General features: G+C 41.9%; 3 protein-coding genes across 4 annotated transcripts in view; all 3 read right to left on the bottom strand.

Annotated features, from left to right (window-relative positions):
* The window catches only part of LOC147227604 (protocadherin gamma-C5-like), a 354,356-nt gene that overhangs the window by 306,720 nt on the left and 26,275 nt on the right, over positions 1 to 21,361 (bottom strand). The gene's annotated exons all lie outside the window — the stretch shown is intronic.
* LOC147227607 (protocadherin gamma-A11-like) overlaps positions 1 to 21,361 on the bottom strand; it is a 112,644-nt gene that overhangs the window by 84,239 nt on the left and 7,044 nt on the right. The window contains exons 1-2 of one of the 2 annotated variants that reach the window (XR_015107002.1): positions 5,697 to 8,179; positions 5,193 to 5,319 (exon numbers count right to left, since the gene is read on the bottom strand). The exons of the other annotated variant lie outside the window; for it this stretch is intronic. The gene's annotated coding sequence lies outside the window, so the exon portion shown is untranslated. Of the gene's footprint in view, positions 1 to 5,192; positions 5,320 to 5,696; positions 8,180 to 21,361 lie in introns of those variants that run through there. 2 annotated transcript variants of the gene reach the window in all.
* LOC147227608 (protocadherin gamma-A11-like) lies at positions 13,262 to 15,673 on the bottom strand. The gene has a single exon (XM_086158792.1). It carries the CDS (start codon positions 15,671 to 15,673, stop codon positions 13,262 to 13,264), a length of 2,412 nt encoding a protein of 803 aa, XP_086014918.1.

Here is a 21,361-nt window from a genome sequence, read left to right as displayed (position 1 = left end):
AACACAAAGTGGAGCCGGGTTTGTTATTTTCACTCACATATGCGCTGTAGGACTGATCCTCAAACACAGGTGGGTTGTCGTTGATGTCTGCTACAGATAACTGGACACTTTTAGAGGAGGACAGAGGAGGAGAGCCCTCGTCAGTGGCGCTGATTGTAATGTTGTAATCAGACACTAGTTCACGGTCCAGGTGTCCAGTAGTTACCAGGGAATAATAGTTTTTGATGGAAGGAACCAGCTTGAAAGGGACGTTTTGCTGAATAAAACAGCGGACCTGTCCGTTATTTTCAGAGTCTCTGTCCTGGACGTGAATTATGCCCACCTCTGTACCAGGAGACACATTCTCAGGTATGGGGTTAGACAGTGATTTCAGACTTATTACTGGTGAATTGTCATTTATATCAGTTACTTCTATGATAACTTTGGCATATGAGGTCAGTCCTAAACCATCTTTAGCTTGCACTCGCATCTCAAAAGAGGTGGTTTCTTCAAAATCAACCATGCCCTTTACTTTAATTTCCCCTGACAGAGAATCAATGGAAAAGGCATTCACCTCATCTTCGGACACGTGACCAAAGTCATAAGTCACATCTCCGTTGATTCCTTCATCCGCGTCTGTCGCAGTCACCTGAATCACTACCGTGTCTGCAGGAGAGTTTTCAGGCAGACTGGCTTTATAAACGGCCTGGCTGAACACTGGCGCGTTATCATTGGCGTCCAGTACAGTGACGTGAATGACGACTGTACCTGATCTCTGAGGAGAGCCGCCATCTAAGGCTGTCAGAAGCAAATCCATTTCATGCTGTTTCTCTCGGTCGAGTTCATTATTCAGAACCAGCTCGACCTTGTTACTGTCAACAGCGAGAATAAAGTTGTCGTTCTTTTGCAGGTTGTATCTTTGAACCGCGTTCTGACCGATATCTGCGTCATGGGCCTCCTCGATGGAGAAGCGGCTGCCTTTTTTAGCGGATTCCCACACTTCAATTTCGATTGTATTTTTCTTAAATCCGGGCGAATTGTCGTTTATATCTTGTATATGAAGACTCACACGATGAAGCTCTAGAGGATTTTCCAAAACGAGATCTAATTTCACAACACAAGAAGGTTTCTTTCCGCAGAGGTTTTCTCTGTCGATTCTCTCCGACGTGATCAAATCCCCGGTGTTCAGATTGAAGTCACAGCAACGTTTTCGTGTTCCCTCAAAATCAAGCCGAGCATTTCGGGAAGATAACATCCTCAGGCCAACGCCAAGATCCTTAGCTACATTCCCAACGACAGAATTCGGTTTCATCTCCTCTGGAACGGAATAACTCAGATCTCCATGAACGAGATGCAGCGTTAAAATGAAGGAAAATACGTATCTGATCCCGCAAAGCTCCGAAAATCCTTTGTCTCCCATCCTGAAAAATACTGCTCCAGATTTTAAAATCAAGCGCCCAAAGGGGACAAAATAGATTCCGAATACAGGCAACGCTCCGAGATGTTAGACATCCGTGTAAAATAACGTAATCGAGACGTTTACTCCTCCCCAGGAAAAATAATATATAGAGAGAGATTTACGTCCCCCTCCAAGACTAGAAGGTGGAGAAGTGATCGTGTTCACTGTCTGCAAGTCAACAGCGACACCGTGAGTCACTTTTCGTTTGAAAACAACGGCAGGAAGAAATGTCAGCGTCAGCCAAACCCTAACCCAGACAGACTGGAACAACAGATTGTACAATTCATAAGCCAAAAATGACCGGTGACATTTTTTTATGAAAGACGCTCGTATGCAGAAACAAAATACTTCATGTACAGTTTCAGATCAGGAGTTATAATTGCAATCGGGACGGTAAGGCAAATTATTTCAAAGAGCAGGCACACATTTGAATGTAACATTTTAAAAGTAATACATGAAAAGAAAAGTTAAAGTGACCAAAAAAGTCAATATTGGGATTAAGCACAACAGCTTGTATAATATTTGTCATAAATGACCTTTTGATCAAGATAAACTGAAAATCAGCGTGGAGAAGAATTTAAATCTTGAGTAATTTATAGTGTTTGATGAAATATAGCAAATTAATACATTTTAAAAAATCATTTCATCAGGAGTATGTATATAAACATGGTATTTGTAATTTTCACGCAGTATATTAGACCAAATCAACTTGATCAAAAATGTCATTGAAGAGAGTAATTCATAGAACACAATATGTCCTTTTGATAGCTGAAATGCTTCAGATCTGACAATGGTACCGAATTCACAGGAAAATGTTACCAGACCATACTCCTCAAAAATGGGATCAAACATGAAGTATCAGCACTTTACTTTCCACAACAAAATGGCATGGTTGAATGTAACCAGCATACACTTCTTGACGTGGCAAGGGGGATGGTAAACACAAGTGCTTTATCCCAAAGACCTGAGGACTTATGCATTCCAGACTGCCACTGTGCTGAGAAACAGGTGTTTTTATAAGTGCACGGGGCACCAGCCCACCAGACACCAGCCCAATATGTTGACAGGCAGATTGTCTAGAATGCAACAATTAGGATGGAAGTGTTTTGCTTACAAACAGGACAAGAGAAAACTGAATCCAAGACGTCAAAAGTGTGTCTTTATCAGATATGAGCAAAATATATCCTAAATACATTGTGTACTTTTGTGCCAGTAAGAAGGTGCAGAAGCATGGATTGGTAAAATTTGGGGCTAAAGCAAGTGTAAAACAGCAGACAGAGACTAACTTAACACTGGAAGATGATGGCTTCATACTGTACAGCTCCAGAAGTCCAAACTGCCTCAACATGAGCCTGAAATGATCCACCACCAACCACAGAGTTGAAGTAAAGTGTGAGTTTAAAGTCTATACAACAGCCCTCCAGAGAGAGGAGGAAGCCAGACAGATACACAGACAACACTCTGTCTACATATTTGTTAAAGTATGCGACTGACCAAGTCCAGAGTAACATAGATGACTGCTCTTGAGTGACCTGTAACATACCTGTGGCATTTACAGAAGCCGTGCACTCGGATAAGTCAAAGGAGTGGGTCAAAGCAATGGATGAAAAATTGCATTAACTTAGAGAAAACAACACATCCACTATAACCAAGTTGCCTGAGGGTAAGAAAGCAGCGGAGGACAGATGGCCATATACTATTAAAACTAAGGTTGACAGGTCTGAGAAATAAAAAGCTTGTATTTTGCGAAGGGAAAAAGTCTACAGATGGGAGAAGATTATTAGACATTGTTTCCTCCATTTGACATGACTAGTGTCAGAATTTTGATGCAGAAAGCAGCACAGATAAATTTGATCTTACACCATACGGAAGTCAAGACAGTCTTAAATGCATCCATAGACTGTGAGATATACATGGAAGAGCCAGAGGGCCACACATGTCACACAAAGAAAGAGTTGGTGTACAAGCTAGAGAGATTGCTGTATGAGATACAACAATCGGGCAGGAATTGGAACAAGCTGTTACATGAATATCTGACCAAAAATAAGTTTCAACAAAATCAGGCCGATCATTGTGTTTACACATGGGAAACAAAACGGGTGGTGATCGCAGCATTTGTGTTATGACTTAATCATTGCAACAAGTGATGAAGAGGCCATGAAGGTTACAAAAGACCAGCTTATGACAGGGTTTCAAATGAAGGACCTGGACAAACTAAGACATTTTCTCAACACTGATTTTGACCAATGACAACTGTGTAACAATGTTACAGTCAAAGTAAGTTGGTAAAATCCTGGTTCAACTTGCATGATTGGAACCCTAGTTCAACATCTTGTGAAAAATAATTATATTTCACTGATGATACTGCACTTATGGGTGATGTTATAAAATACATAGAGGCAGGGTGCAGTCCAATCTATTTGACTGTCTGTACAAGACCTGATTTGAGTTTCTTTGTAAGCAAACTGCCACAGTATTTTTCTGAACCTACAGAGCAGCAATGGGGTACTGCCAAACATACACTGAGGTATCTGAAGGGTACAAGTGACATGAAAATGTGTTCCAAAAAACCTGAGTGTATAGAAGCTTGCAGAGATACATATTGGACTACTGATATTAATGACAGACTAAGTACAAGTGGGTATTGTGTGAGCCTAACCTGAACCAAAAACAGCCCATAGTAGCACTGTTTACTTGTGAGGCAGAGTATATTGCTCTAGCTGAACCATTCAAGAGTGTTTGCACCTCACACAGCTCTTAGATGGTATTAATAAACATCTGTATGCAATACCCAGGGTGTATGATGACAATCGGGGCATGATTGCTTTTGCTAAGAATCCTGTCAGAAGACAGAGGCGCAAACATGTGGATATAAAGTACCATTTTATACAGTTGGCTGTGACTGATGACAAAGTACTTCTGGAGAATGTCCAACTGACCAGATGGTCGTGGATTTTATGACTAAACCTGCAACATTTAAATTAGTTAAGTTTGCCAAGTTAATGTTTGGAGATAACTAAATGAAAAAAAAATGGAAAAGGTGATGTCATTTTGTTCAGTTTTTGACAGAATATAACATGTTTGACATGATAATGTGAGAGCAAGTAGAGGTGCTTAATTGTGCACTCAATTGTTATTTATTTGTATTTATCTGTTATGATGTTGGGCAAACTCAGTAATTTAATTGTAATTTGACACAGATGAGCTACTCTTGTTTTGGCCGTGTTTCATGAGAGCCTTCCTGCACTCAACTGCTTGGGGTTGCAGTAAACTGAGAGGTGAACAGTAATGCTGCAGAGGGTCTCTTCTTTTTCTTTCCTTTCGTCTAAGCTCGGTACTAATTTGGGTTCACGCTTTGTCACTGCTGTACGACCTTGTTCTGCCAAAAACTGCTCAACAGTCAGCAGAGCTGCCCAAACACATGCAGAAGCAGGAAGAGTTAAGGACACATACAGAAATGACTGGACCCAATACAGGAAAAAGAATGGAATCAAGTCATCAGGAAATTGTTCGGATTTACCTCCTTAAGATAAAACAAATTTGCAGACAGAAGATTTTTGACACTAAGTGCTAAAATGAGGAGAAGACAAATGTTGGGGCAAGTTCAGTACAACTATTTCTTGTTCCCTCGAACAGTTCCGTCTGTCTGTCCAACAATTATTCAAATGAGAGAGAGCGGCTTCAAAATATATTATGTTAAACTATTAAATCTTAACATCATGTTAACATGTTAACAGCTTAATATAAGACTCACCCAGCATGTGTAGAAATAACAACTTGCTGGAACTTTGCTTTTCCTCAGTTACTTGAAATCATTCATCAGTGTTATATTTGAAGATGGCACTGAAATATGGCAGCCTGTTGCAGCAGCTCACCTGCTGCTGTAACACATGAATTTCCCCTCAAAGAAATAGATAAAGAAAGTATTCATTCAGTCTTTCAAATGTTGCAAAATCATATTCAGAATCAGCACCATATACTACATGGTACTGTATATTATATAAAAGAAATATGAGATGGAAATATGCAAACATCCTTGAGATGAACAATCTTCAGTACAACCACCAGTTACATATTTTTGAGGAGGGACACGGATGTTGAGTTTGAATGTTGAAAACAAGCCATTTCTAATAATTGATTTCTTATTTCAAATTCCACTGATTCTGCAACTTAGAAGAAAATCTGAACCTCATGAGCACAAATTGTCCATAACAGAATCCACGAAGTTATATGATGAGAAAGCATAGATTTGCCCTACCTCTCCGGAGGACTCCAAATCTTCAAAAGGATCCACAAAGTCAGACGGACTTTTCCTCAGAGTCTGGTCAGCAGGCAGCGTGTTGTCGTTGTAAGACGAGACAAACTTGAAGTCACTGGTTCTAGAGCCTGTTGTCAAGTAGGCGTCATAATTGTAGGCGCTGCGTAAAGTTCCCGTGCCGTCAACGTCTGCGTAATTTGGAGGGAGATACGCGCTGGGGATGGCAACCGCTCCGTCAAACATCAGTCTGGGCTTCCTCCTGCGACAAAACCTCACCCCCAGGATGATGATGATGAAGGTCAGGAAAAAGGTGGACACGCACACCAGCGCGATGATCAGGTAGGAGGTCAGCTTGGAATTCTTCTCGTCATAAGAAATATCCTTCAGTTCAGGCACCTCGGCCAAGTTATCGGAAATAAGTAAATACATGGAGCAGGTGGCGGACAGAGAGGGCTGTCCGTTATCTTTCACCGCCACGATCAGGTTCTGTTTCATGCTGTCCGATTCCGAAACGTCCCTCTGCGTCCTGATCTCTCCGCTGTGGACGCCGATGGTGAAAAGTCCCGGGTCGGTGGATTTGACTATATGATAGGACAGCCAGGCGTTCTGGCCGGAGTCCGCGTCCACCGCGATCACTTTGGACACCAGAGAGCCTCCGTGCGCGGCTTTGGGGACCAGCTCGGTCATGAAGGAGTTGCCCTCCGGGGCGGGGTACAGGATCTGAGGACAGTTGTCGTTCACGTCCGATATGAAGACGCTGACGGTCACGTTGCTGCTCAGCGGAGGAGAACCGTTGTCTCTGGCCATCACGTGGACTTTGAAACTCCGAAACTGCTCATAATCAAACGGCCTGACGGCGTGGATCACTCCCGTGTCTCCGTTCACGGACAGATAGGACGACACCGGGGCGCCGTTCACCTCGCCGGGTAACAGAGAATAAACCACGGTGCCGTTTTGTCTCCAGTCGGGGTCTCGTGCAGTAACGGAACACAAAGTGGAGCCGGGTTTGTTATTTTCACTCACATATGCGCTGTAGGACTGATCCTCAAACACAGGTGGGTTGTCGTTGATGTCTGCTACAGATAACTGGACACTTTTAGAGGAGGACAGAGGAGGAGAGCCCTCGTCAGTGGCGCTGATTGTAATGTTGTAATCAGACACCAGTTCACGGTCCAGGTGTCCAGTAGTTACCAGGGAATAATAGTTTTTGATGGAAGGAACCAACTTGAAAGGGACATTCTGCTGAATAAAACAGCGGACCTGTCCGTTATTATCAGAGTCTCTGTCCTGCACGTTAATGATGCCCACCTCTGTACCAGGTAACACGTTCTCGGATATTTGGTTCGAAAGGGAATTAATATTTATCACTGGTGGATTGTCATTCATATCAATGACATCCACGATAAGTTTAGCAGACGAGGTGAGTCCTAAACCGTCTTTAGCTTGCACACGCATCTCATAAACAATGCTTTCTTCATAATCAATTTGGCCAGTTACTTCAATTTCGCCCGTCTTTGGGTCGATTGAAAAGACGTTGACGTCATCATCAGATATATGTCCGAACTGATACGTCACATCTCCGTTGATTCCTTCATCTGCGTCCGTCGCAGTCACTTGAATCACAACCGTGTCTGCAGGAGCGTTTTCAGGCAGACTGGCTTTATAAACGGCCTGGCTGAACACTGGCGCGTTATCATTGGCGTCCAGTACAGTGACGTGAATGACGACTGTACCTGATCTCTGAGGAGAGCCGCCATCTAAGGCTGTCAGAAGCAAATCCATTTCATGCTGTTTCTCTCGGTCGAGTTCATTATCCAGAACCAGTTCAACCTTGTTACTGTCAACATTAAGAATAAAGTTGTCGTTCTTTTGCAGGTTGTATCTTTGAACAGCGTTCTGACCGATATCTGCGTCATGGGCCTCCTCGATGGAGAAGCGGTTTCCCTTCACAGCGGACTCCCGTATTTCCATTTCGATTCGAGTTTCCGGAAATCTCGGAGAGTTATCATTTATATCTTGAATATGAAGACTCATACGATGAAGCTCGAGAGGATTTTCCAAAACCAGATCTATTTTAACAACACAAGATGGTTTCTTTCCGCAAAGGCTTTCTCTGTCGATTCTCTCCGCCGTGAGCAAATCCCCGGTGCTCCTATTTATGTCACAATAACGTTTACGAGACCCATCCAAATCAAACCTGGCCTTTCGTGCAGTCAAAGTCTTCAGGTCCACACCCAGATCCTTGGCTATATTTCCGATAACAGATCCGCGTTTCATCTCCTCGGGAACAGAATAACTTAGATCTCCATAAACGAGCTGCAGCGTCACAATGAAGGAAGCGAAGCAGACGATCGGACGAAGCGCTGGAAATCCTTTGTCTCCCATTTCGACAAAAAAATACTCTTTTGCTTTTAAAAACTATGTTCCAATATAATGGATACAATATTCAAATAAAGTAAAGATGTAATCACTTCTCATCGGAGATATCTATGACATGGAAGCAGAGTTTCAAGCGATTGCCATGAACAACTGTGTGTGTGATATTCCTGCAGTAGTAATGGGTGGAGTTGCGTGCGTCTATTTTGTGTCGGTGCACAGCGACACCATGAGCCCCTTTTCTTCAATCACCAGCGAATAAAACACTTAGGAGAGATATTTTTGGTAACTTTAGGCTCGAAACCATTACCGGCCATTCTTTGGCAGAGGTATTCAAATGAGTTAATCATAGAGATGTGAGTTGAACTGAATATGTGACGTTGATAAACAAGGAAAGTGTGGGGAATGTCCACATCTTTCTATGAGCAGTCACTTACAAACATCCAAAGATGATGTTCCACAAACGTTATTACTCAAGTGGAGGTAGAATCAGCATCAGCTTTGTGGAAAACAGTCACCTGTTTTCAAAATTTACAGATCTATAATCAGAATCAGAATACTTTATTGATCCCCAAGGGGGAAATTGCTTTTTATTGAAAGCAGCGTCTAATCATAGGATAAAGTGGAGAAGAATCAAAATAGATGAAAAAAATAGCATGTTATTAAGTTTAAATGATGTGACCATGATCAATCACAAGGGCCATAAATAATAATGTACTAGTAAGATTGTTGCAGAACCACGAAAATCAGGTCGGCAAGCATCGTTAACACAAATAATAGTGTTGCTGATATACAGTGACTGGGATGGCTAATAATTACATATTTTGAGGAGCAGTCTCCCTCACAACAGAGATGAAGATGTTGAGGTTCTCTTTGGGATTGATGAGGATGGATCGGATGAGGAATGAGTCCATCAGTGGAACAGCACATGTTAGATGTTTTGGAGAGAAGGTCAGAGAGGCCAGACTGAGATGGTTGGATCATGTACAGAGGAGGGACAATGAATATATTGGGAGACAAATGCTGGAATTGGAGGTCTCGAGGAAGACCAAAGAGAAGATTTATGGGTGTAGTGAGAGAGGAGGACACAGAGAACAGGGTTAGATGGAGAAGGTTGATTCTCTGCAGTGACTCCTGAAGGTAAAAGCCAAAAGGAAGGAGAAGAAGTCTCCTTCACAAATTCAGACAAGATTTCAAATACAGAATAACTTGTGTTCAGACAGACACAGCAGGCAGCCTTATGGAAAAAGAATAGCTGTTTTCACTGCTTCACGATGAGCAGAGCTCCACAGAAATATGCAGAAAAAGATATGCATAGTAGTGACTGTAACCAATAAAGGAAAGTACCAATCAAACAATGGGCAAATTGTTTGGGTTTCCAGTGTTGAAATAAATTTCGGATTTAAAGCTGTACACTAAAAACATTTGACATCATAAATGCCACAATAAGGTGAATAGAGGTGTCAGGAGCCATGATAATAACTCCAGTGAAAGCCAGTCAATATGCCAGCCCCTTCCTCAGTACAACTGATTCTTGTTCCCTTCAACTCTTCTGTACATGTTGGCAACATCTACTTCCAACATAAAGATGTTTCATAATACATAAAATCAAAATATAAACTCATAACACACAGATTGTTACACTTGAATATCCAATAAGAGTCAGCCAGTATGTGCTGATTTAAAACTTTATGGAACTTTTCATTTAAGAAATTATTTCAAATTTAATTGCTAAGATCATATTTGAAATATGCTGACACACTTTCAACATTGGCATCTGCAGTCAGAAGGGAATATGCTATTTTACTTGAGATGACCAATGACCCAGCACCACGGACAGCGACACTTCAATCTCAAAAACAAACTGAAAAACGAGTGCTTGGTTTGGCCCAGTTTGACCTTTTAGTTGAAAAAGAAATACCTAAAGATGGATATGAATATCAAAAATATTATTTTCACTCTACAAATTTAAAGATGAAATAACTGCAGGTTCACTGCTTCAGCTATAGCAGAAAACAAACAAACAAACAAAAAAAAAAAAACCACTGACAACAAAAGTTATGTACGTCCCCCTTCTTTACAAACTTAAAGAAAGTAATACAAATATGTTCCAGTAGATTTTGACACCTAAATGTTTTCCAAATCCACTATTGTGAGAAATCTCAGTTTGGAACTTCAGCTTTTTTTCTGACTTGAAAGAGTGGAACGATAATTCTACACTAGAAATGAGTAGATATTTTTGTGTCATTTTTGTTGTTAGCAAACAAAAACACTGACATATTTTTAATTGTGACACCCTCATCAAATACTGCTAAATATACTCAAAAACAAGTCTGAAATAAAAAAAGACTCACATTCAAAAAAGTGAGAATAACCATTGAAGATTACACACAAAACACAAAGGAGATGATAGCGGGGGTGAGGAGGGAGGAGACCTCATCAGCCAATGTTCATCCGAGATTATGGAGAAGAGAGGGTGAGTGGTTTTAAATACACCTGGCCGTCCACATCAGTGAGGTACTCACCTTGTACCTCAAAACCATGCAGACGGATTAGAAGGCTCAACAGCAGCTGCACTTTCTGAGGGGGCTGAGGAATTTTTGTTCTATCACTTCAGATCATCAGCAACTTCTACAGCTGTATTGTTGAGAGAATCTTAACCAGCTACATCAGCATATGATTCAGCAGAAAAACTACTTGGACTACAATTGCCTGTAGCAATTGGTAAAGACTGCAGAGAAGATCACCAGAACCCCACTGCCTTCTTTGCAGAGCATCGGCCACCACAGACACCAAAGGAGAGCTGCCGCCATTGCCAAGCACCAAATCCACCACCAACAAAGACTGTTCACATTCATAACCTCCTGATGGAGGTACAGGAGTGGGAAATTTAAGACGTCACAACTGAAGAACTCATTCCATCCAACTGCCAATAGACTCCTGAGAAACTGACAGGAGTCAGCCGATTTGTCACTTTTCTGCACTCCACAACAGATAATTTAAATGAACAGTTGAGTACAGCACAGCAGGTGCTGTACTCAACTGTTCATTTAACTTATCCGTTTATATCTCTGTCTGCATACTATCTATAATTTGTAAATTTGCACACTCAACCCTTTTGCTCCCAGTTTCGCTTCAACATGGACAGCGAAATAAGAATTTCACTGTACAAAGAAACACATTTCCAGACTTTACAAATAACAAATATTCTAAATCTTGAAATGTATGATTGATGCTGTAACCATCTTTCAATAAAGGTGTATATCATTTACAGGGAAGTATTTTACAAACTTATTCCAACAAGTTCATCATAACCATGTGTGGTCAACTCAACTGATGGTTAGAATTATAGACAGCGTTCAGGATTGTCTAAAGCCTCCCCTCAGCAGTCAACAACACAAATTCAGAGATGGTGGCAAACTGATTTGGACACTCAGAAGAAAATCCAATGGAAACAATTTTGCACTGTTTAACAATAAGCAAAGCTGTACAAATCTATGCAGATAGCTGAGGAGATGAAGTAGGGAATCAAGTCGCAAACACTTTTGAGGGGTTTACCTCTTGGACATAAATTTAAAATTCAAAGCTGCAGATTTAGGATGTGTATTTAAGATTTCCCCGCCAAACCTGTGTTAAAAACAAATGGTTTTTAAGTAATAAATCTCCAGTGAAGGTAGTTCATTTACATAACATTTTGGCACTATAGGTGTCATATATATTCCAAACAGTTCTGCTCAAATGATCAACATTAATTTATAACAGATCTGGCTCAAAATACACATATCCAAACTATGACACAACATGCTGGAGGTTGTTACAGTAACTGGTTCTACAGCATTAAAATGTAGAACTTATCAAAACTTTAAATCTCAGAGAAAAAGTCAAATTGATGACCTGTTTTAAATTAGAATCATTCTGACACTATATTCAGCATTGGCATCGATACATAAAAGAAGGGATTGTGGAATTTTGCTTGGAATAAACAACAGTTCTGGTAATTGCCCCCAAGGGACACAACATTTTTTGAATTAGATTTTTATTACCACAGACAGTAACAATGATATACAGGAACAGGATTCCCAATGCCTAAACGTTTTATTTTGTTCTGTTATATCTTGTCAGTGCTACAGGACCAAATTTCTGGCCATGACACAATTCAAGAATAACTGGCCATGTTCTGGAGTACTTTTCTCCTTTTACAATTGTTAAATCAAATGATGCTTTTGTTAAACAAAAAAAAAAAGCTTTTGACTCCTCAAGGGCATTGAACATCAGCTGTATTCAAACAACTCAATTCAAAGCAGGACTCCCAAGGAAAAGGAAAAAATAAATAAATAAAATCGTAAACGATAACCTCACTATAGAAAATAGTTTCACATAAAAACTGAATAACTTGAAGAATTAAAACCCTGGAAAATCTAATTACCTATGATGAGAGACTAAATCGCAATTGACACAAGCCCCAATGAATGCAAACAAACCAACAGCATAAATCATGTCTACAATACAACCTAGAAAACAGTACAAACCAGTATCACCCGACCTCACCAAAGGGATTCACACAGAATGTGTAGGTGACAGTGGAATGGGGAACAGGTGGAGACAACGAGGGAAGGACTGTGGAGAAGGAAACCGTTGCAGACACAGGAGAGGAGCACCAATGACAATGACTGGAGTTTTATGAATCTAATATTTCTGCATGAAGACAAACAACAAGTGAAGACTTTCATTCTAAAAAACTCATAAAATGACACCATTTGGTTGATTCAAATACCGCATTAAAAGAAATAAAGTACTGTTCCAAAATGTGTGAAAAATTTCAAATATTTAATGAAAGGGGCCAATAAGGGCATTCAAATTATCCATATTCTTTGATGGAGTTGAATTTCTTTCTTGAATAATTGCGTTATTAGTTCAAACATGTTTGAAATCAAGCGTCTTGAACATTTACTCCCTCGACAGTTGTAACAATATGAAAAAGGAAATGGCTGGCAATCGTAATCATTTCACAGAAGTCTTTCTGAATAATTTCCCCTTCAAATATTAAAATACATCTATTACTCGTGGTGAATGGAAGAAACAAAGGTCCTAAATACACCAAAGGGCCTTTAATTGAATTGGGAATGTAATTTAAAGAAACACCAAGCCAGAGCACATAAAATACATTACAAATGACAGATGCCGCTGTACTAAAACATGTCTTGAATATCTCCTACCTCCACAGCTGCCTCCAAATCTTCAAAAGGATCCACAAAGTCAGACGGACTTTTCCTCAGAGTCTGGTCAGCAGGCAGCGTGTTGTCGTTGTAAGACGAGACGAACTTAAAGTCACTGGTTCTAGAGCCTGTTGTCAAGTAGGCGTCATAATTGTAGGCGCTGCGTAAAGTTCCCGTGCCGTCAACGTCTGCATAATTCGGAGGGAGATACGCGCTGGGGATGGCAACCGCTCCGTCAAACATCAGTCTGGGCTTCCTCCTGCGACAAAACCTCACTCCCAGGATGATGATGATGAAGGTCAGGAAAAAGGTGGACACGCACACCAGCGCGATGATCAGGTAGGAGGTCAGCTTGGAATTCTTCTCGTCATAAGAAATATCCTTCAGTTCAGGCACCTCGGCCAAGTTATCAGAAATAAGTAAATACATGGAGCAGGTGGCGGACAGGGAGGGCTGTCCGTTATCTTTCACCGCCACGATCAGGTTCTGTTTCATGCTGTCCGATTCCGAAACGTCCCTCTGCGTCCTGATCTCTCCGCTGTGGACGCCGATGGTGAAAAGTCCCGGGTCGGTGGATTTGACTATATGATAGGACAGCCAGGCGTTCTGGCCGGAGTCCGCGTCCACCGCGATCACTTTGGACACCAGAGAGCCTCCGTGCGCAGCTTTGGGGACCAGCTCGGTCATGAAGGAGTTGCCCTCCGGGGCGGGGTACAGGATCTGAGGACAGTTGTCGTTCACGTCCGATATGAAGACGCTGACGGTCACGTTGCTGCTCAGCGGAGGAGAACCGTTGTCTCTGGCCATCACGTGGACTTTGAAACTCCGAAACTGCTCATAATCAAACGGCCTGACGGCGTGGATCACTCCCGTGTCTCCGTTCACGGACAGATAGGAGGAAACCGGGGCGCCGTTCACCTCACCGGGTAACAGAGAATAAACCACGGTGCCGTTTTGTCTCCAGTCGGGGTCTCGAGCAGTAACGGAACACAAAGTGGAGCCGGGTTTGTTATTTTCACTCACATATGCGCTGTAGGACTGATCCTCAAACACAGGTGGGTTGTCGTTGATGTCTGCTACAGATAACTGGACACTTTTAGAGGAGGACAGAGGAGGAGAGCCCTCGTCAGTGGCGCTGATTGTAATGTTGTAATCAGACACCAGTTCACGGTCCAGGTGTCCAGTAGTTACCAGGGAATAAAAGTTTTTGATAGAAGGAACCAGTTTGAAAGGCACATTTTGCTGAATAAAACAGCGGACCTGCCCGCTATTGCCAGAGTCTCTGTCCTGCACGTTAATGATGCCCACCTCTGTACCAGGTGACACATTCTCCGGTATTTGGTTTGAAAGGGAATTTATATTTATGACTGGTGGATTGTCATTAACATCAATGACGTCCACGATAACTTTGGCATACGAAGTTAGTCCTAAACCATCTTTAGCTTGAACTCTCATGTCATAAGAACTACCTTTTTCAAAGTCAATCAACCCAGTTACTATAATTTCCCCATTTCTCGAATCGATAGAAAAAACATTGACTTCATCATCTGATAAATGACCAAAGTCATACGTCACATCTCCGTTGATTCCTTCATCCGCGTCCGTCGCAGTCACCTGAATCACTACCGTGTCTGCAGGAGAGTTTTCAGGCAGACTGGCTTTATAAACGGCCTGGCTGAACACTGGCGCGTTATCATTGGCGTCCAGCACAGTGACGTGAATGACGACTGTACCTGATCTCTGAGGAGAGCCGCCATCTAAGGCTGTCAGAAGCAAATCCATTTCATGCTGTTTCTCTCGGTCGAGCTTATTATCCAGAACCAGCTCGACCTTGTTATTGTCAACAGCGAGAATAAAGTTGTCGTTCTTTTGCAGGTTGTATCTTTGAACAGTGTTCTGACCGATATCTGCGTCATGGGCCTCCTCGATGGAGAAGCGGCTGCCCTTTTCAGCGGATTCCCACACTTCAATTTCGATTATATTTTTCTTAAATCCGGGCGAGTTGTCGTTTATATCTTGTATATGAAGACTCACCCGATGAAGTTCGAGAGGATTTTCCAAAACCAGATCTATTTTAGCAACACAAGAAGGTTTCTTTCCGCACAGGCTTTCTCTGTCGATTCTCTCCATCGTGATCAAATCTCCGGTGCTCCGATTTATGTCGAAAATGTGTTCCTGAGTCCCATCCAAATGAAACCTGACCTTTCGAGCAGACAAAGTCTTAAAGTCGACACCTAGATCCTTGGCTATATTTCCGATAACAGATCCGCGTCTCATCTCCTCGGGAACAGAATAACTCAGATCTCCATAAACGAGCTGCAGCGTCACAATGAAGGAAGCGAAGCAGACGATCGGACGAAGCGCTGGAAATCCTTTGTCCCCCATCCTCGCATAAAACAAAAATCGCGATAAAAACGCGGATCCAATATATATCATTTCTGGTACGAGTAAAAGTCAAGATGCAACCAGTTCTCGGCAAAAAAAAAAATCTGACACTGAAGCGGAGTGTCAAGCAATTGTCACGAACTGTTGTGTGAGTGTTTATGAGATATTCCTGCAATAGTAATGGGTGGAGTTGCGGTCGTCTATTTTGTGTCGGTGCATAGCGACACCACGAGTTACATTTTATTATATCACTGTGGTGTTGAACAATATAGTTACATCGTTGTGACGGTATCTTAATACTGTAAATCATGTACAGGACTCTATTTTGCACAGCCCTTCGAACGGGCTCATCATAGATATTCGAGGTCAGCTGAATACGTGGTAAATCGCACGTTGACAGTGATGATCGGGGAAAATTTCCAGACCTTTCCATGAGTAGCCACAGACACAAATTCAGAGACGTTATTGCGTAAATATTATTACTCTTGTATAATAATACCAGTAAACAGAAAGCAGCTATGTGTCAAGAAAATCGCAATTGCAAATCTTATAGAAGTAGTTGAGTCCTCGAGCTTTCAAAAAGGCTGTAAAAGTACAAGAAAGAATGCTGCAGAGCTATTAAAACAAGGTCAACACATATGTGAGGTCAACTCAAATGGTTGTGTTGCTGATCTACATTGACAGTGTTGGGTATTGATTACATTGATGATGTCAAATGCGGGTTCTTACATTTGTTGAGAAAGACACAACAGTCAGTTTTTGAGAAGTGAATCACTCTTTCCACAGCCCAATGATCAGCAGAGGTGTCCAAATATATGCAGAAATCGGAAGGAATAAGGACATGCACAGAGATGACTGAGAAAGTACAGAATCAAATCACAAGTAGAGTGTGTAGGTTTCCCATTTTTATATAAATTTCTAATTCAGAGCCACAAATAATTTTCTGAATTAAAAACTAAGTGCCTGCCAGGGGTAAATACTTTTTACCCCTAGGTAAAAAGCCACCCCCCAAGGGTAGGGTGAAGCAGTAAAAGTCAAAATTCAATAAGCAGAACGCTCTCCATAAAGCCCCCACACACCTGAATTAGAGTAGCACTAAAATGAGAATGCTATTTGTGAACTTCCAATCTGGCTTTAAGACAGGTTCCACCACAAATTGGTTCAGAAGTTGTGCAGCCTGAGCCTTGGCAGTTCACGGTGCACCTGGATACTGGACTTCCTATGTAACGATCCCCAAAAATCAGGATGGGAAGCCACATACCCTCCACTCTAATGCTGAACACTGTTACATGACAGGGGTTTGTCCTCAGCCCCCTCCTGAACTCAAACAACCTGTACCTCAACACCACCAAGACGAAGAAGATGGTAATGGACTTCAGGACACCTTAGCAAACTAGGCACCCTGGCCTCTACTTTAATGGAGAGGAGGTAGAAAGGGAGGAAAGCTTCAAGTTCTTTGGGGTCCACATCTTTGCCGATCTCACTAGGTTGGGAAGATACAGCCGACAATACTTCCTCAAGAAGCTGCATCAGGCCCACCTCGCCAAGAACCTGATGATCATCATGTTTCACAAATCCAACTGTGAGACCCATTTTACGGACTGATGCACAATTTGGTTCAACTGCTGCACTGCAGGAGACAGAAATGACCTGTACCAGATGGTGATGGCGAATAGACCAGGTGATTGGGACTACCCTTCCCTCCCTCTCTGTGAAATTTACACTAGCAGACTCCAATGAAAGACAGTAAAATAGTTAAAAAACCCTCACACCCAGGTAACTCCCTTTTCATCAACCTCCCTTCTAGAGGAGGTTACAGAGAACTCAAGATCAAAAACCAATAACCTCAAAAAAAGCTTCTACCTACGAGGTCTTGAATACACTCAAATAAACAACTAAGGACATCCATCCAAAAACCCCTGCAACACATTTCAATAGCAATACTACCTCTGTTCATGTGCAATTGTCTCTCATGACAATTGCAGGTCTCAAACAATATCTATTTCATATTCATCTTGTTCACAATGATTTGTCCATTGATACGGGTGCTGCAAGTTCACTGCTTTTTCTATTGAAAAACAAAACACAGTTGACTTGATTGATTAAAAGTTCCCTTCTTTCCACGCATTAATAAATTTATCCAAATATGTTACGGCCAGTTTTGACACCTTATGTTTTTAAAATCCACTTTTGTGACAAATCTCAATTTGGAGCAGTATTTTTCTCAGTTGAAATGGTGGAATGATAATTTTACTGTAGAAATTAGTGGAGCATTTTTTTTGTCAATTTTCTTTTTGTTTAGAAACAAATCCCTGACATATTTTCACTGAGCATAAGCCAAAAAACGACTGTTTGATAGATGAAAATGTCAGCTTGAAATGAAATCTCATATTCACAAATATTGTAAATAATCTTTTACCTCAAACACAAAGAATGATAACGGGGGATAACAGTGGACACGAGGAAGAAGTGGAGACCTCATCAGCCACTGTTCATCTGAAGATCATGAAGGAGAGATGGTGAGCGGTTTTAAATACCTGGGGCATCCACATCAGTGAGGACCTCACCTGGTTATTCAACACCACACAGACACACCTTAGAAGGTTCAACAGCGACTATACTCCCTGAGGAGGCCGAGGAAGTTTAGCATTGTCAAAGATCTTCACATAACGCTACAGCTGTATCGTTGAGTTTCTTAACCAGCTTCATCACTATGTGACATGGTAGCACCACTGCTTTGGACCACAAATGCCTGCAGTGAGTGGTAAAGACTGCAGAAAAGATCACTAGAACACAACTGCCTTCTCTGCAGAGCATCAACCACCGCAAAGTCCCCAGGAGAGCTGTCTCCATTGCAAAGGACCAGACCCACCCCATCACAGACTGTTCACACTCCGACCCTCCAGCCTGAAGTACAGGAGTGTGAAATGTAAGACAACACAGAAGAGCTTCTTCAACACAACTGCCTTTATACTCCTGAGAACTCATGCTGCACTCAACTTTTAAGATGTCAATCTCCACTTTCTCAACTTGCAAATCCCTTTAATGCTTTTTACATTTCTTTAAGCAGTTTACATTCGCAAATAAGAATGTTACTGTTCAGGGAAACACGTTTCCAGACTGTACAAATGACAATAAACACTTGGAATTTTGATGCAAGATTGATGCAAAAGTTGTTTTTCAGTAAAGAAAAACAAATAGGGTAAAGAAAATCAAATAGGGTCTTCAAACATGTGTGGTCAGCTCAACTGATAGTTAAGAGTATAGACAGTACTAGGCATCATCAAAAAAAAAAAAAAAAAAATCCCATGAGCCGTCAACAAGCCGTCACCAAGCCGTCACCCTCTTAAAATAATCGCCTAAGTAATTTTTTTTCAGATTTTTCAGGAAACACAAAAAAACTGAACCATTTAACACACTCTTGACATATGCAATTTCTACTGAAGGGGTAGAATGGCACAATCTGTTTAACTGAGAATATAGGCAATTTTGCCAGAGGTGGTCAGCATCCTGAGGACATGATTTAGGCAAAAAGAAACATTTTTGTAAAAAAAATACCTCAGGCAATTATTTTAAGAGGGTGACAATATGGAACAAATGAAAGATATAAGACCAGCAGAGCAATGACTGCACCCAATGAGGGCAAAGTAGGGAATCGAGTCATGAACCATTTTTTGGGGTTGACCTCCTTGATAAAAATTTTACATTCAGAGCTGAAGACATAGAATTTGTATTTGACATTTCAGATGGAGACAACCAAGAAGGGAAACAGGTTGGGATAACTGACATAACAAGCATGGAGTTTTCTGAATCTAAATTTTATATAACAACGAGCAAAAAGTGTAAAATAGTTTAAAAGGATAAAATTACATCATTTAATTAATGAAATGCAACAATCAAATGCGTGAAAAAATTATGTCGATAATCTGAATGATTTGATGAATTAGATAAATTGTGATTTTGATTCTGGAAGCAGTTGTAATCGTCCATCACTGATTTATTGACAATGTTCCCTTTTTCCCCTTCTTGCGAACACTATCACCCAACAGTGTGCAAAAAAAAAAAATCAGTGATATTGACTACAGCCGTAGTAAATTCAAAGACACGTTTTATAATATTAAAAATTCTTAACACCTCCTACCTCAACAGTTGCCTCCAAATCTTCAAAAGGATCTACGAAGTCAGACGGACTTTTCCTCAGAGTCTGGTCAGCAGGCAGCGTGTTGTCATTGTAAGAGGAGACAAACTTAAAGTCACTGGTTCTAGAGCCTGTTGTCAAGTAGGCGTCATAATTGTAGGTGCTGCGTAAAGTTCCCGTGCCGTCAACGTCTGCGTAATTAGGAGGGAGATACGCGCTGGGGATGGCAACCGCTCCGTCAAACATCAGTCTGGGCTTCCTCCTGCGACAAAACCTCACTCCCAGGATGATGATGATGAAGGTCAGGAAAAAGGTGGACACGCACACCAGCGCGATGATCAGGTAGGAGGTCAGCTTGGAATTCTTCTCGTCATAAGAAATATCCTTCAGTTCAGGCACCTCGGCCAAGTTATCGGAAATAAGTAAATACATGGAGCAGGTGGCGGACAGAGAGGGCTGTCCGTTATCTTTCACCGCCACGATCAGGTTCTGTTTCATGCTGTCGGACTCGGAAACGTCCCTCTGCGTCCTGATCTCTCCGCTGTGGACGCCGATGGTGAAAAGTCCCGGGTCGGTGGATTTGACTATATGATAGGACAGCCAGGCGTTCTGGCCGGAGTCCGCGTCCACCGCGATCACCTTGGACACCAGAGAGCCTCCGTGCGCAGCTTTGGGGACCAGCTCGGTCATGAAGGAGTTGCCCTCCGGGGCGGGGTACAGGATCTGAGGACAGTTGTCGTTCACGTCCGATATGAAGACGCTGACGGTCACGTTGCTGCTCAGCGGAGGAGAACCGTTGTCTCTGGCCATCACGTGGACTTTGAAACTCCGAAACTGCTCGTAATCAAACGGCCTGACGGCGTGGATCACTCCCGTGTCTCCGTTCACGGACAGATAGGAGGACACCGGGGCGCCGTTCACCTCGCCGGGTAACAGAGAATAAACCACGGTGCCGTTTTGTCTCCAGTCGGGGTCTCGAGCAGTAACGGAACACAAAGTGGAGCCGGGTTTGTTATTTTCACTCACATATGCGCTGTAGGACTGATCGTCAAACACAGGTGGGTTGTCGTTGATGTCTGCTACAGATAACTGGACACTTTTAGAGGAGGACAGAGGAGGAGAGCCCTCGTCAGTGGCGCTGATTGTAATGTTGTAATCAGACACTAGTTCACGGTCCAGGTGTCCAGAAGTTACCAGGGAATAATAGTTTTTGATGGAAGGAACCAGCTTGAAAGGGACATTCTGTTGAATAAAACAGCGGACCTGTCCGTTATTGTCAGAGTCTCTATCCTGCACGTTAATGATGCCCACCTCTGTACCAGGTGACACATTCTCAGGTATGGGGTTTGAAAGAGACTTGATATTGATCACTGGTGGATTGTCATTAACATCACTGACGTCCACGATAACTTTGGCATACGAAGTTAGTCCTAAACCGTCTTTAGCTTGAACACGCATCTCATAAGAACTACCTTTTTCAAAATCAATCAACCCAGTTACTGAAATTTCCCCAGATCTTGGATCGATTGAAAATACATTTACTTCATCAG

The sequence above is a fragment of the Fistularia commersonii genome, chromosome 13 (assembly GCF_037954325.1).
Source record: "Fistularia commersonii isolate RoL2024-O1a breed Wild chromosome 13, RoL_Fcom_v1.0, whole genome shotgun sequence".
Classification (NCBI taxonomy): Eukaryota; Metazoa; Chordata; class Actinopteri; order Syngnathiformes; family Fistulariidae; genus Fistularia; species Fistularia commersonii.
This window is presented reverse-complemented; position numbering and strand designations above follow the sequence as displayed.